General features: G+C 36.9%; 6 protein-coding genes across 6 annotated transcripts; 5 read left to right on the top strand and 1 right to left on the bottom strand.

Moving 5' to 3' along the window:
• The first annotated feature begins 58 nt into the window (after window positions 1–58).
• On the top strand, window positions 59–857 carry LOC108040703 (39S ribosomal protein L32, mitochondrial). Its single transcript, XM_017118272.2, has 3 exons — window positions 59–197; window positions 253–492; window positions 549–857. Exons 1-3 carry the CDS (start codon window positions 113–115, stop codon window positions 809–811), a joined length of 588 nt encoding a protein of 195 aa, XP_016973761.1. The 5' UTR covers window positions 59–112; the 3' UTR covers window positions 812–857.
• Window positions 854–2,095, bottom strand: LOC108040702 (methionyl-tRNA formyltransferase, mitochondrial). Its single transcript, XM_017118271.2, has 4 exons — window positions 1,877–2,095; window positions 1,493–1,817; window positions 1,273–1,435; window positions 854–1,218 (listed from the first exon to the last, which is right to left on the bottom strand). Exons 1-4 carry the CDS (start codon window positions 2,050–2,052, stop codon window positions 854–856), a joined length of 1,029 nt encoding a protein of 342 aa, XP_016973760.1. The 5' UTR covers window positions 2,053–2,095.
• Window positions 2,096–2,333: 238 nt separating this feature from the next.
• LOC108040731 (protein spindle-F) lies at window positions 2,334–3,932 on the top strand. Its single transcript, XM_017118315.2, has 2 exons — window positions 2,334–3,187; window positions 3,252–3,932. The coding sequence occupies exons 1-2, from the start codon at window positions 2,467–2,469 to the stop codon at window positions 3,617–3,619; spliced, it is 1,089 nt and encodes a 362-aa protein (XP_016973804.2). The 5' UTR covers window positions 2,334–2,466; the 3' UTR covers window positions 3,620–3,932.
• A 135-nt stretch (window positions 3,933–4,067) lies between these two features.
• On the top strand, window positions 4,068–7,559 carry LOC108040733 (carbonic anhydrase 2-like). Its single transcript, XM_017118316.2, has 6 exons — window positions 4,068–4,874; window positions 4,939–5,031; window positions 5,652–5,758; window positions 6,380–6,470; window positions 6,526–6,788; window positions 7,191–7,559. The coding sequence occupies exons 2-6, from the start codon at window positions 4,965–4,967 to the stop codon at window positions 7,557–7,559; spliced, it is 897 nt and encodes a 298-aa protein (XP_016973805.1). The 5' UTR covers window positions 4,068–4,874; window positions 4,939–4,964.
• Window positions 7,560–7,786: 227 nt separating this feature from the next.
• LOC108040707 (carbonic anhydrase 2-like) lies at window positions 7,787–10,752 on the top strand. Its single transcript, XM_017118276.2, has 5 exons — window positions 7,787–8,009; window positions 9,672–9,766; window positions 9,876–9,966; window positions 10,035–10,297; window positions 10,417–10,752. The coding sequence occupies exons 1-5, from the start codon at window positions 7,940–7,942 to the stop codon at window positions 10,750–10,752; spliced, it is 855 nt and encodes a 284-aa protein (XP_016973765.1). The 5' UTR covers window positions 7,787–7,939.
• Window positions 10,753–11,924: 1,172 nt separating this feature from the next.
• LOC108040705 (carbonic anhydrase 2) lies at window positions 11,925–13,359 on the top strand. Its single transcript, XM_017118274.2, has 6 exons — window positions 11,925–12,036; window positions 12,091–12,242; window positions 12,300–12,390; window positions 12,447–12,677; window positions 12,737–12,916; window positions 12,975–13,359. The coding sequence occupies exons 1-6, from the start codon at window positions 11,976–11,978 to the stop codon at window positions 13,160–13,162; spliced, it is 903 nt and encodes a 300-aa protein (XP_016973763.2). The 5' UTR covers window positions 11,925–11,975; the 3' UTR covers window positions 13,163–13,359.
• The last annotated feature ends 420 nt before the right edge of the window (window positions 13,360–13,779 follow it).

The following is a 13,779-nucleotide window of genomic DNA, read 5'->3' as shown; positions in this document are numbered from 1 at the left end:
TCTTGCTTACGTTTTTTTCTTGTATATATTTAAATATATCGATAGCTGGGCTGCTTACTATAGCTCATCTCTAATCACGTTTACGTAAATCCAGCAATATTAGAGTCGTAAAATGTCTAAAAATTTGTTTTTATCAATTACAAACTTTCTAAGGAACGTGGAGCGCCTGTTCCTGCCACATGGAGGACATCCGCCAGGTGAGCAGTACCATTTGCCTTTGTAATTGCTCTTAATAATCACTTACTTAAACAGTATTGGCTTTGGCCGGTTTTCAGCATGAGCACAGCCAAAAAAGTTCCCTGGAATTCAGTTTAAAGAACTTAATTGGCGATGGAATGTTGTGGGCAGTACCGAAACACCGGAGATCTGTGGAAAAGCGCCTAAAACGGAAGTTTGGTTTCCCGGAATACAACTGGAAGCCTCTGAGGGAAAAGAGAAATATCCGTTCGTGCTTGCAATGTGGACATGACCACGAAATGGGGGTTCTATGTCGTAAGTTGTCCCTTAAACCTTATAACCATAAACATCTCATCAAATTCCTCCTCCAGCTTTCTGCTACCAGAAAGTTCTGAAAGAAACGGAGCTCATGCAGTCGAAAATACAGGAGACACTTGGTCTAGATCCAGTGGACAAGGAAGTAATCGTTCTCTATGAAGGAGAAAAAGCAGAGCAAACCTCAGAAGAGCTTAAAGGCAAACGCATCGTGGAGATGAAAAAGCCGCGTCCCATGTGGTTCACCAAGAATCTGCTCCAAAAGTCCACACAGCAGCTTTCCGAAACCAAGGAGGTTAAGCCCTCCGACTTAGCCTAGATAAAAAGCATCCATTTTGCATTAAAAATACTATCTTTGTTATCAATTTGAAACTAGTTTATTATCTGTAAAGTTAAGGGATTTAGCTTGCTTCATGAAACCATTATTAAAATCCTGGGCACTCATTGGTTTTTTACCTTCTATCCGCAATTGAAGAACTTCCAACTGACTTTCCTGAGCACATCCGATTAGCAGGGATTTCCTCCTCTTTTGATAGCTGAAATGCCCTGGTTTTTGAATTAAAAGTTGCTTTTCTGGTAACCTTAGCTCAAGGAGCTGCACTTGTTTGTCTAAAAAACTGGTGGTTAGATTTCTATAACTATACAAAGCTCTATATCGAGCGTATATATCGACAGCACTAAGCTTTGACCAGTTAATTTCCGTGATCTTGTTTGTAATCTTGGGAGCTAAAGGAATATATGGTTAAAATAGGTACGTTTGATTTTTAGTATGTATTTTACCATAGCTGGCATTTGTATTATCTTGGGGTATGTCTTCTTTTAGTCTCTCTGATAAGTTGTTTACCGTATCCACCAGTAATTCAGCTCCTAACTTAGCCAAAGAAGCATGCAATTCCGGCATGAAGACATCGGGCTCAATGGGCACTTCCCGTTGAGCTAATATCTAAAATGCAATTTATAAAAGTCTCTTAAAAGAATAATTAAATAACCATGAGCTTACAGCTCCTATATCAAATCTATGTGGTTCGATTTTCATAATGGAAACCCCAGTGCTGGCATCTCTTTTCATAATGGCATAAATAATTGGAGCAGCACCTCGCCATTTAGGCAGCAAGCTAGCGTGAACATTGATCATTCCTTTGGGGAATCCGTTGATTATATTAGCTGGTATCAGGTGGCCAAAAGAAACCACTACACCCAGATCGAATTGGGAACATTCTGATGGTTCTATGGGCCACTTTTGCAACGGGAGTTTCTCCTTCTCCGCATAGCTCCTCACACAATTGGCAGGACTCTTAAAGGATGTAACCACTCCCAAACGATTGCTAAGGGTGTATTTAAGTTATTACCGATAATAAAATTGTTTATATTACCTTTCACTTACCTGCTATTTTTGTGTAGCGCCTGCAAACTGGGCAATGAAAAGTTGTCGGTTCCAAAAAACAGAATTTTGGGTGGGTTGTAGGTGGTAATGCAGCACTTTATTATTGGGTTTACATTTTGCCATACTTTTCTCTTATACTTGTAAAAATTATTAACTAAACTCTGCCCGCAAAACATTGTAAAATGTGTTGGATAATATGCCGCGTAAACAAAAACAGCTGTTCGCGATAAGTCTTGTTCACTCTACGTAATACGTAACGAAAATACTAAAACCCAGGAAACCTATTCGATAGGGACTATAGTTTGAAAGTAGTATTTATTTTAAATATGTTTTTAATTCAGAACGAGCTAAAGTTTAAGCACCGTTTAATATAAGTTCTAAAATAACTTTTTTAAAATCCCTTTCGATAAGTGTGCTAACAAATTTAGAAAACTATCGGTATGACGTTCAGTAAAGTTTGTTAGCACGGTCTTACTAATGAGAACGCAACAATAGACCGAAAAAAACGAAATCGCCCAGAAAACATATAGTTCTAGGTGCAATTGAGCTGATATTTTGATGTAAAGTGCCTGCGAACCCAAGAACTTGCAATGGAGGCAACGTCTGCTAAAATCACACCTCTGGCCACTTCCACGTCCACTTCCGGATGCACAAACTCCAATGCCAGCGACAAAATGAACTACGCACTGCAAGTTGCCCTACAAACAATCAAAGAAAGATGCATCCAGTTGCAACGCCGCGTGGCCAACATGGAAGAGGAGAACCAGCGATTGAGAGAGGTCTCGTCGAGGTCAGAAGGTGCTCCGTCTGTAAGCGGGGTCTCCGGAGATGTCCTCTCCCTACGCGCACAAGTATCCGAATTGCAGCGCCAAAAGGAGCAGCTAGAGGAACACATTGGAATGGTGTCCAACGAAAACCGGCGTTTATGGTCTCGCCTGTCGCAGATCTCCAAGGATCAGCAACTAAACCAAGTGCCTAGCTCTCCAGACTCCCGTGCGCAGCAAAACCAAAACCTTGTGCGCTCCAAGACATTCACACAGCACTCTCCCAATCCTCATCTGCGCCAAAAAATGCTCTCCGATGGCCTAAAGGACCTTAGTCTGGAGGAGATTGCCCTAGATGACTTTGGTGCCAGTAATGAAGAACTAGGTTACCCCTACAATCTGCAAAAAGTGGAGGAAACCACTAGCGAACTAGATGCCAATGTGGATGCCAAAAAATGCATGGACGGATTGCAGGAGATGAGGCGGGAGGCCATGAAGCAGCAGCAGGAGCTCAGTTCGGCTCTGACTTTATTAGAAAGTCGCATAGGTAAGGGATATTATTTAATATTAATAGAAAGTGCCATTGTTACCACTGTTTTCCAACCCAAAAGCACTGCATCCCTGTCCGGAGTGCGCCCAGAAAGTTGCTAAAAAGCCGGAGATGGCCGACAAAAGCCTGGAAACGGATGACAGCCTCACCAGCGAACTGAAGAACTGTGAAAGCCAGCACAATGGACACAATGGAACGCCGCCCAGCCAAAGGATTAATATCATACAAGAGAAAATCAAGGCCGATGCAGCCGATGCCATGGAGAAGACTTGTCCCATGTGCGGTAAACAGTATTCCAGTCAGGTGTCCTTTAACGCCTTCCGAGAGCACGTAGAGATGCATTTCATCGATGAAGGCCTTGATTTAGAGGCGGAGAACAGCGTGGATCGGCAATTCGAGTTCATATCCCATGCGGTGGGCGACTTCTGACCCAGCAAGCGCATCTATTTCGCCACCGAGCTTTGATACAGGGTAAAATCCCAAGTTTAGAATGCAGTTTGACTGTCCAGAAACCGCGTGCTTGTTACGTTTTTATTGATTAGGCCTTTAAGCGTACATATATCACAATTTGGTTACATTATATCTAAATTATATATAATATCTACCGTGAGTGTGCATGAATACTTAGTTGTTAGTGACAGAATACGAAATACAGTTTAATGTAAAGCCTGAAAAAATGTTAAGCCCCTTTCTTCGCTGGGAAAAGTGAAACCGACCAGGCCAACATATTCATTATTATATCTATTATCATTGCTGACAAATGATGTTGCCAAGGTGTAATTTGGAGCTCTTTTGTGAGTCACCCACTTTAAGGGAATTATGGAACATTCGATAAAGAAGTTGTGGCTAACAAAATTATTTTGTAACTGGTCAGAGGATTTCCCTGCTCTTTTGGGTATGACGTAGTCGAAACTCGTCCAGCAACTTCTGCCTAATCTGGCTGATCCAGTGATTCAATTCGAATATTTGCCAAATTTTTGGGCATCAGATTTTCTATTAATAACAATTCAAATGCAAATGGTCAAAGCTACTTTCTTTCAATGCATTTGGAGAAATGAATTTGATTTAACTTATGCAAATGTGCTTATTGAATTAAGTATATCAAACACTTTGACACGTGCCAAATGCCGGTGATCTTATTTTTTTACTGCTATTTAATTAATCAAAAATATGTATTAGCTTGTAAAAATAAAAAAGAATTAGTGGTAAAGTTACAAATTTTTCAAAAAGATGAATTGTAGAATTATTAATCAACCCATTCACCAATTATGGCCGAAAGAAATTGTAAGAGTTCAACCAACTTTGGCAAGACCTTTTCCGCATTTCCAACAATTATCATATGGTTTTCCTTGGCTATTATGGTCTATATTGCGCAGACGCCAACAAATCAGATCATTTATCATTTCGAAAACAACAGTTGCAATTAGACTGGCACTTGTTGCTACCGTTTGGCGCTAATCACGCCCCACTTAGGTTTCGAATTCAGATCCGATCGGATTCCATTCCAACTCCCCAGACTTTGAGTCGGCGTGGGCTTCACATAGACCCCTCAAAACTATAAAAGTTATCTGGGCATCTGTGAGCCGTTTCAGTTGTTCGAGGTTCGCAGTCGCAGCAGCACCATAAAAGTTAACATATCTCCCGCACTTTCGCATCGGATAATTTATGTAAAATCGAATTCGACGTGAGATCAAATACAAAGACACACGCGTTAGTTGGAGTTAATTATAATACTATATCGTTATCAGAACAATCACATCTGGGTTCTGCAACAATGCAGTCGAATGCATTTCACAAGCTTTTACTATTGCTTCCGCTCGCCTATCAACATACATCAAATGGTAATTTAAATCCCAGAACATACTGTATGAGAACTTCGAGGGGTGATAAAAAAGTGAAATAACTAGCCTTCAATGGCAGGAAAAATATAACGAAGTTTTATTTGAGCTGAAATCATTAATTTTGTTACAATCCATCTACTGGTTAATTTTAATTTTGTTTAAATATCTTTTTTTCTTGAAAATACGAAATATATTTTAAGATATTTTTGTATAATTATCTTCAGGCAGTTTATGACATAGGTTCTAGGCTATGCATCTTAAGCCAGTTTTAGTGGTTATATTACATGTTTAAAAAGATCTAAGAATAAAAATAAATTATTAAAAACCATTTTCAATTTACTGTTTAGAAAACGCTCTGGTGTGTATTTAAACTGAACCAGAAAACCATACCAGATTTAAAGATTTGGTGTGCACTCCATTTGTTTTTGTAAGGTAGGGTAATTAATCATTCCGTCATACCTTGTTTGGGTCTGAGAAATGAAAGAGTCGACTAATTCCATCGAATCAAAACAGAAGTGAATTTATTCAGTCTTGGCTAATAGGATTACCATGCTAGGTAGCTGAAAGAAAGTGAAAACAACTCAGACCTTGTTTTCTTCAATTTAATTCCAAACTTACAGATGCCAAAGATGAATTACATTGGAATTATGAGACAAATGGACATAATTGGGAAGACATTTGTTCTTCGGGCGTGAGGCAATCACCAATTTCGTTAAATGTTCAAAAAGTAAGTTATAATTTGTATATTATCGAAGACATATTTAAAAACAAAGTTTTTCATTTTTCCGCCTATTAATATCAAAAGTGGGGATGATAGTTAATGATTATCCAACCGGGCAAACAAGCTTGAATCACAATCGTGTTCTTGTAAATAAAAAAGAAAACAATTAAATTAAAAATTTGTATCACCAAATGTGTATTAATTATGCGAACCAAATATGCGGCTCCATTTTATATGCGCATCTATTAAAAATTTGTTTTTGCTTAACGTAATCGGTTAGGAATTAGTCAATATACTTTTTTTTAATGGCAACACATTTTTTCTTATAGAACTTTTCCATAGGAAATGTAAATTTAAATTAGGTAATACGGTTGTTTTAAAAAGGCTACCAAAAATAACAATTTTACGATGATAGGGTCCATTATAAGTAATTTCCCATCATGAATAGATAATTGGGTTACAACATTCATATTTGCCTAAAGAGATACCCGAAATTGACAAATGTAACACTCCCATTTACTGTCGAAAACTCTTTTATCGTCACTTTTCGCATTACAAGTAAATTGGTGGAAAATTGAAGGCTAATTTATTTCAATAACTAATATGTAATGTCATGCTTTCTGCCAGTCGCTCATCGTGCCATTGCCTCGCATCGTTTTCGGAAACTATGACATAAAGCTCAGGGGGCCGCTCACCCTGCTCAATAATGGACACACAGGTAGGTTGTCTTTTATGAAATCGCTAATAGTTTAAGAGCCCCTATTATTTGGCAGTTCACATGGACGTACCGGAAACGACTAACGGGAAGAAGCCCTTCATAACCGGGGGCCTATTGAAAGGTCGTTATGTGGCCGAGGGCTTGCACTTTCATTGGGGATCCCCCGATTCCCGGGGATCTGAACACTCGATCAACAAACAGCGCTTCGACGTGGAAATGCACATTGTCCATCGAAATGCTAAATACAAAGATATTAACGAGGCGGCCAAAAGCAAAGATGGTTTGGCTGTCATTGCTGTCATGTTAAAAATTGTAAAGGTAATGTCAAGATACTTTATAAGTCTAATTAATTTTTAACTTTAATGCATATTGAAGGTCAATGTGCATTAGTATATGTATGAAATGTACATTCATGTACCATAATTTCTTTTATCACTTCTACAATCTAACATGACGTGATAAAACAGTCAAGAAAAGTCAAGTGAAATGAAAATCTACACCTCAAACCTAAATTTCCCGAATAAAATAATACGTGCCATTGTCAAAATTTGGATAATTTTTTTTACTCGTCGTTGTTTGCATTTTATAAATCACTTTAATAAAAAAATACCGTCTTTCGGTTCAATATATATAAATAGCTGGTGAAGGTAAAACAAAATTGGAGAGCTTTATAGCCTATAAAATAAACAATTTATTAATATTATTTTTTATGTTCTACAGAATCCCAATATCATCTTTCCGGGCTTAAACAAAGTTTTGGGTGCATTGCCAAGAGTTACGAAGTATAAAGCGAAAACGACCATTCCGGGTGGCTTAAGTTTGGGTCAGATGCTTGGCAATGTGAACCCCCGCGACTTCTTTACCTATCGAGGATCTCTGACCACGCCCGTTTGCCAGGAGGCCGTCACCTGGAATGTGTTCTCCCAAGTCCTGCCCGTATCCTATTCCTCGTTATCGAGGTTTTGGAAATTGCGAGACTCTGAGGGCCACAGGCTAGTCAACAATTTCCGGCATGTTCAACAGCGAAATGGGAGACCTGTGTTCTATAGAGCCGGAAAAGACCTGAGTGGTGCCTACTTGGGAAAGTGATGGTGTTATAATTAGGTTTAAGTTCTGTATTTATTTTAGTTTTTTTATTAAAAAAAATATTTTATGTATTTGTAACCTATGTTTTATTTCGAAAAGCAACAGTTGCTATTGTTTGAGTTGCATTCGATCCGATATTATTCCAACCCAACTTAAGTATAAAACTCATAGGGGTATTTGTTAGCTGATTCAGTTGTGCGAATATTGCAGTCACAGCAGCAGTTCCTCCGTTAAAATAAAACATTTCTGCTGTATATTCACTTCGGATTATTATTATAAATTCGAAAGCGACATCATAGAAAACTATCGCGTTAATTGGAAATTATTATAATATTATAATTATAATATCCTAATCTAAAGGACCACAATTGAGTTCTACAACAATGCAGCCAAATGGTTTTCACAAGTACTTTTTACTGTATATAACGCTCGCTTATCAACATTCTGCAAATGGTAATTTGAGCCCCAGAATAATGTATGTAAACTTGAGGAGTGATGAAAAGTGCAATGAATAGTCTTTAATGACATAAAACAGAAATTAAAATGAGGTATAAAATATTTTTTTCAGTCACAGTTAATATGCATTTCAAATCCATTTAACGGTTGGCTTTATAGATAAGTATATATATATATTTATTTATCTAAAGCTAACAATTAGTGTTAAACTTGAGCTCGAGGCTTAAGTATGTTTATGGATCCAATATAAAGTTGTTGACAAAGTTTTCATATTTACAAAGTTTTCGTATTTACTAAAGTATTGGATTAATTGTATTTACATATTTACATATTGTATTTACATGTATTCTTATATCATATTTTGTATGTTATTTTAGAACTGTTCAGAAATTTTAAGATGAGCTGGGAGTTTGAATTTGTGGATGAGGAGGTAGAAGTCGTCGTAAGTCGGCGTAAGCGTAAAATTTAATCTCATTTGAGAGTGATAGGGTGTTGGAGAGGGAATTGTAGGCAATAAGAAATAGTATAACTGATATAGGCATTTTCCTGATTTGGCTATAATTTTCCTGTTTGTCATAAAATTTGTAATATAGTTGATAATGGGACCTACTTTCCAATTGTGCAATTGATGAATGATTGTGTGGATTAATATTCTATCGAAAGCTTTTGTAAAATCAAGTGATAATATTGACAAGTGTTTTTTGAGGGCAATGGAGGGAATTATAGGCAATAAGAAATAGTATAACTGATATAGGTGAGCCTTGTGGGATACCGTTGTTTAGGGGGAAAGTATTGGAAAGGCATTTTCCTGATTTGTAATATAGTTGATAATTATGGGACCTACTTCCCAATTGTGCAGTTGATGAATGATTGTGTGGATTCCTATTCTATCGAAAGCTTTTGTAAAATCAAGTGATATTATTGACAGGTGTTTTTTGAGGGCAATGGATCTGGAAGCTAGGTGGTCTACTTAGAGCAGACTATCTAGAACAGATTTGCCTCGCTTAAAGCCGAATTGGGAGCTGTGGATGTGATCGTTGTTTAAAACGAACCACCACAACCATTTAGCCATAATTTTGTCTAGTACTTTGGCTAGACATGGGTTTAAAGCGATAGGTCTATATAATTTTATTTCTGTTTTTGGTTTGTGAGGTTTAATTATGGGTAATACAAGACTGAGTTTAAATGATTGGGGGATGTGGGAAAAGAGTATGTTGTTAAAGCGGTTAACTATTCTATGTTTAACTGGGATGGGAAGATTTTTGATCATGGAGTAGGAGATTCGATCTAAGCCTGGTGTGTTGCCTCTTAAGGAGTTCAGAGCAGACGAAAATTCAATTAAGCAGATATTTTTTGTATATATATTGTATATATCATATCAGATCTGTGTAGAAAGTAATAAAACAAAATAATAATTTTATACATGATACAATTTCCAATTGCAAGAATTTTTTGAATTGCAATTTTTAGTATTGATTTCATAATTTATTTTCTTTCTTAATTTCTTAATTTATTTTATGCTTTTTAATTCTAAATAATACAGACATTTGTTACAAATTTTGTTTGTGGTGTTATTAATCAATGTGCCATACCTCACTTGCGTTCTACAAATATCATATTCAGAAGATTAGTGACTGAAATTCCATTTGAAAAATGCAGGTTCTGAATGGGATCACATTGCGAACGGGATGAACTGGACAGGCACCTGCGCCACAGGACTTAATCAATCACCCATTTCGTTGAATGTTGAAAAAGTAAGATATAAATTTGTTTAAAAGAAATGCAAGTCGTAAATTAGAATATGGGGAATTATTGTATGAAATAATGAGAGACCTTAAATATATAATTTAATACATTGTGCAGGCTGAAACTTCGCTAATGCCTCGTGTCTTTTTCGGAAACTATAAATTAAAGTTGAAGGGGCCGATATCCATTATTAATAATGGACATACAGGTAGCCTTGATTTTCATTTATATAATCGCTAATAGTTTATTGTGAAGAGCTAATTATGATATTGGTAGTTTTCATGAACATCCCCAAAACGACTAACGGCAAGAAGCCCTTTATAATTGGTGGCACTTTGAAAAATCGTTATGAGGCCGATGGTCTACACTTTCATTGGGGATCCAAAAATTCCCAGGGTTCCGAGCATTTAATCAACAATGAACGATTCGACTTGGAAATGCACATTGTCCATCGAAATAATAAATACAAAGACATTATCAAGGCAGTCGGCAAAACAGATGGGCTGACTGTGGTCGGTGTCCTGTTAAAAATTGTTAAGGTAATTTTATTCATATTATTGAAATATAGAAAAAAAACACGTTTTAAAGATATGATAAACAAAATAGTTTTATTTATTTTTTTAAGCAACTAACAAGTTATTAATAATAATTATTCCAGAAACCCAAACGCAAATTTCCGAGCTTAAACAGAGTTTTGGCTGCAGTCGCAAAGATTCGGAAAGATAATGCAAAGACAACTATTCGGGGCGGATTTAGTTTGGGTCAGATGATTGGGAACGTGAATCCGCATGACTTTTTCACCTATCGGGGATCGTTGACCACGCCCTCTTGCCAGGAGGCTGTAACCTGGATTGTGTTCTCCGAAGTCCTGCCTGTAACCTATTCATCGGTATCGAACTTTTGGAAATTGCTAGACCATAACAACCAAAAAATAATCAACAATTTCCGGAGTGTCCAACGTTTAAATGGGCGACATGTGTTTTACAGAATCTGAAAGTGAGTTAGAGTAATTTTTGTTTATAGGTCATCGGATTTTAATTAAATACGTTGTTGCTAAGAAGTGGATGTTTATCTAACACTTGGGTCAAGAGCAAAGACGAAGGTTTTGTTTGAAGTCTTAAAATTTGGCTCAAGTTGATATCACAGGTTTTAAATTTCACAATATTTAATAGTCATAGGCGGCCCCGTTTCTTTATAAATGAAAAAACAAATTTGTATTAAAAGATCAGTACAATATTAATGTTTTAATCCAATTAATGAGAAAATAAGCAAGCCTAATATTTTTTTTTAAATTTTTGTATAATGCATTAAAGGGAAATACAAACAAATCTACTAATGCCAACAAAAAAGGTAGTCTTAGAATTATATTAGTTAACCGAGATCAGTAAAGGCTGTGATTTGCTCGAATTGTAAGATAAGTGCCTAATGAGTTTACATTTCATCTAGACAGATTTCCAGACATATTGACATTCAACGAGGGAGTAGCCATAAAAGATTTCGTATTCCTGGCACAAACTTTGATTAGCCTTATTAGCCTTATTTGACATCTATAAAATTAATTTATTTTAGATTAAACAGTTGATATGCATATTTAACCTTTTGCATTAGTTTCCATTTTTTTAAAAATCACCCGAATATTAGAAATGAGAAATGGAAGAAAAGTGCAATATATCTAAGTAATGTCCCTAGCTATTTGATGAGCCGTATTTATATATTGAAATATGCTAATGAAATAAATATGAAACATGTACATATTATATATATATAGTTCTATATCACGGCAAACCCCGGGGCTTTGATAAATAGACCCCACGATTCACAATGTTTGCTTGTGGTTTGAAGCCGCTCCTCCCTTTCTCTGACATTTTATTTGGATTCAGAGAAATCAGGGACTCTACGATCTGTTCACAATGTAAGGAGAACAGGATTTATTAATTACTAGCCTAGCGTCTTGGCCAAAGTCAATTATCAAGCTGGTTTGGCAACCGCAGAGCTGTAATGCCATTTGCAATTTGAATGTAAATTGCGCCCAAAGGCTGAGCTAAGCTGATTGCGCTTATCAGCCTCTTATGCACACCCATTTAGAAATTATTGCAGTTTTCCCCCGGGTTGCCAGGTATAAATGGTTCTGATCGGAACCGAGAAACTCACAGTCTGACTGGAAACTCCAACGGGAACAGATCTGAAAGTGGTAACAAGAAAAGTTTGTCATTGAAAATGCTCTGCTTTAGTTTTTGCTGGCTGCTAGCCTTGTGTGGCTGCACTTTGGCCAACATACGTAAGTTTTCTGCTTCTCAGTTGTGACCAATACAATATTGAAAATGGCTTTCAGAGATACCGGAGGAGTATCTGGCCGCCATAAGGCAGGATCGGGCAGATGACCAGTCGGCAGGTGAGTATAACTATGATAAACAGGGCGATGATTGGACTGGAACCTGCGCAACTGGAAGCAAACAGTCACCGATTAACCTGAATCTTGATGAAGTACGTTCTCCAGACCGAATTCATTTTCAGGGACTTTGCTAATTTTTATTTATGTAGTCAAAAATAGTGGCCATTCCCCGCCTGTGTTTCTACCACTATGACCAAGCACTGCAAACTCCCTTGGTGATTACGAATAATGGACACACAGGTACTTAGTTTAGGCTTTTGTTTAGTGGATCGTTTACTATTTATACATCCAAATAGCAAACATGGTAATACCTCCTACAAGAGGAGGCCAGCGCGCCGGAATAAATGGTGGCCTTTTGCCTGGCGACTTCGAGGTGCAAAGTGTACACTTCCATTGGGGGTCGAAAAATAGCAAAGGATCGGAACATTCTATAGGCAATAGGCGCTACGATGTGGAAATGCATATTGTTCATAAGAATGTCAAGTATGACACAATGGGCGAGGCAACGTTGCATCCTGACGGTTTGGGTAATTAATCCTTGCCACTTTACTATGTTTATTCTCTAAATTAAATCTGCATTTTTTAGCCGTTTTGGGGGTGATGTTAAGGTCAACGTATATACTTACTTTTCAAAACGGTCTCGACAAGATATTTAATCAGTTGCCGAAAATAGAGCAATACAGTTCGAATGCAACGATAACCGGAACACTGACTGTGGGGCAGTTGTTGGGAGGTATCATTACGGATCAGTTCTTTACTTATAATGGTAAGTACAGGCTCTGAATAAAGTTATAAAGAAACTTAATGTAGACCTCCTTTCTCAGGATCTCTAACCACACCGGATTGCGCCGAAGCTGTCACATGGACTGTTTTTTCCGCTGTTATAAACTATTCCGGTCGTCAGATTGCTAAGCTCTGGAAACTCAAGGACTCACGAGAAAAGCCACTCGTCAACAACTATCGCAAAATCCAAGAAATCAATGGAAGAGATGTTTATTTTAGAGCACTTTAAAGTTAGCATTACTAAATTCAAAAATGGTAAAATGGATTATTAAAACCATTAAAAGAAAACTATAAAATAAAATCGGAAATATGTAGATACAGACTTCTATGAGAATGTTTGCAATGCAGGACCCAGAATATGACTGCGCTTATGACAGTTTAATTAAAAAAATATTTATCACAATAAAAAATCAGCTAACTTGAAAACCAGTTTTTGCAATCCCATTTCAGTGAGTTCCGGTGCAAGGTAAATCGTTTTTGTTTTCAAAAAATGTATTTTTTTGTTAAACATTTGTTAACTTAGGTCAGTATAATGTTATATAAACTTATACGCGATTATAACATTAAGAAAACACAGGAAACGAATGGGCGTTTAAAAGAAACGACGCCAAAGTTGTGTCTTATTAGTCAGCTTTTTAGAGAGTGCTTTATTCCGCCTAAAATTATGTTTCACTTTTTTTCATATTATTTGCTTAAATACGTGTGTATTCAAACCATAATTAATTAATCAGAAAAACGAATAAGAGTTTTATAATTGTACGTAAATATGCATACAGAAAGTCCCAAGCAAATATTGAGAATCAATTTAGCAGAGGTCTTTCTTGATGGGGGAGTCCCCCTTTGCGA

Source organism: Drosophila rhopaloa, unplaced genomic scaffold, assembly GCF_018152115.1.
Source record: "Drosophila rhopaloa isolate 14029-0021.01 unplaced genomic scaffold, ASM1815211v1 contig_167, whole genome shotgun sequence".
Taxonomy (NCBI): Eukaryota; Metazoa; Arthropoda; class Insecta; order Diptera; family Drosophilidae; genus Drosophila; species Drosophila rhopaloa.
This window is presented reverse-complemented; position numbering and strand designations above follow the sequence as displayed.

Coding starts and splice junctions, on each gene's coding strand:
- LOC108040703 (XM_017118272.2), top strand. CDS start 113: ATGTCTAAAAATTTGTTTTTATCAATTACAAACTTTCTAAGGAACGTG. Junction 198..252: donor ACATGGAGGACATCCGCCAG/GTGAGCAGTACC, acceptor TTACTTAAACAG/TATTGGCTTTGGCCGGTTTT. Junction 493..548: donor CGAAATGGGGGTTCTATGTC/GTAAGTTGTCCC, acceptor TTCCTCCTCCAG/CTTTCTGCTACCAGAAAGTT.
- LOC108040702 (XM_017118271.2), bottom strand. CDS start 2,052: ATGTTTTGCGGGCAGAGTTTAGTTAATAATTTTTACAAGTATAAGAGA. Junction 1,818..1,876: donor GCGCTACACAAAAATAGCAG/GTAAGTGAAAGG, acceptor ATACACCCTTAG/CAATCGTTTGGGAGTGGTTA. Junction 1,436..1,492: donor ATAGATTTGATATAGGAGCT/GTAAGCTCATGG, acceptor ATTGCATTTTAG/ATATTAGCTCAACGGGAAGT.
- LOC108040731 (XM_017118315.2), top strand. CDS start 2,467: ATGGAGGCAACGTCTGCTAAAATCACACCTCTGGCCACTTCCACGTCC. Junction 3,188..3,251: donor TTTATTAGAAAGTCGCATAG/GTAAGGGATATT, acceptor CCAACCCAAAAG/CACTGCATCCCTGTCCGGAG.
- LOC108040733 (XM_017118316.2), top strand. CDS start 4,965: ATGCAGTCGAATGCATTTCACAAGCTTTTACTATTGCTTCCGCTCGCC. Junction 5,759..6,379: donor TTTCGTTAAATGTTCAAAAA/GTAAGTTATAAT, acceptor GCTTTCTGCCAG/TCGCTCATCGTGCCATTGCC. Junction 6,471..6,525: donor GCTCAATAATGGACACACAG/GTAGGTTGTCTT, acceptor ATTATTTGGCAG/TTCACATGGACGTACCGGAA.
- LOC108040707 (XM_017118276.2), top strand. CDS start 7,940: ATGCAGCCAAATGGTTTTCACAAGTACTTTTTACTGTATATAACGCTC. Junction 8,010..9,671: donor TTATCAACATTCTGCAAATG/GTAATTTGAGCC, acceptor TGAAAAATGCAG/GTTCTGAATGGGATCACATT. Junction 10,298..10,416: donor TCCTGTTAAAAATTGTTAAG/GTAATTTTATTC, acceptor TAATTATTCCAG/AAACCCAAACGCAAATTTCC.
- LOC108040705 (XM_017118274.2), top strand. CDS start 11,976: ATGCTCTGCTTTAGTTTTTGCTGGCTGCTAGCCTTGTGTGGCTGCACT. Junction 12,243..12,299: donor TTAACCTGAATCTTGATGAA/GTACGTTCTCCA, acceptor TTATTTATGTAG/TCAAAAATAGTGGCCATTCC. Junction 12,678..12,736: donor GTTGCATCCTGACGGTTTGG/GTAATTAATCCT, acceptor TGCATTTTTTAG/CCGTTTTGGGGGTGATGTTA.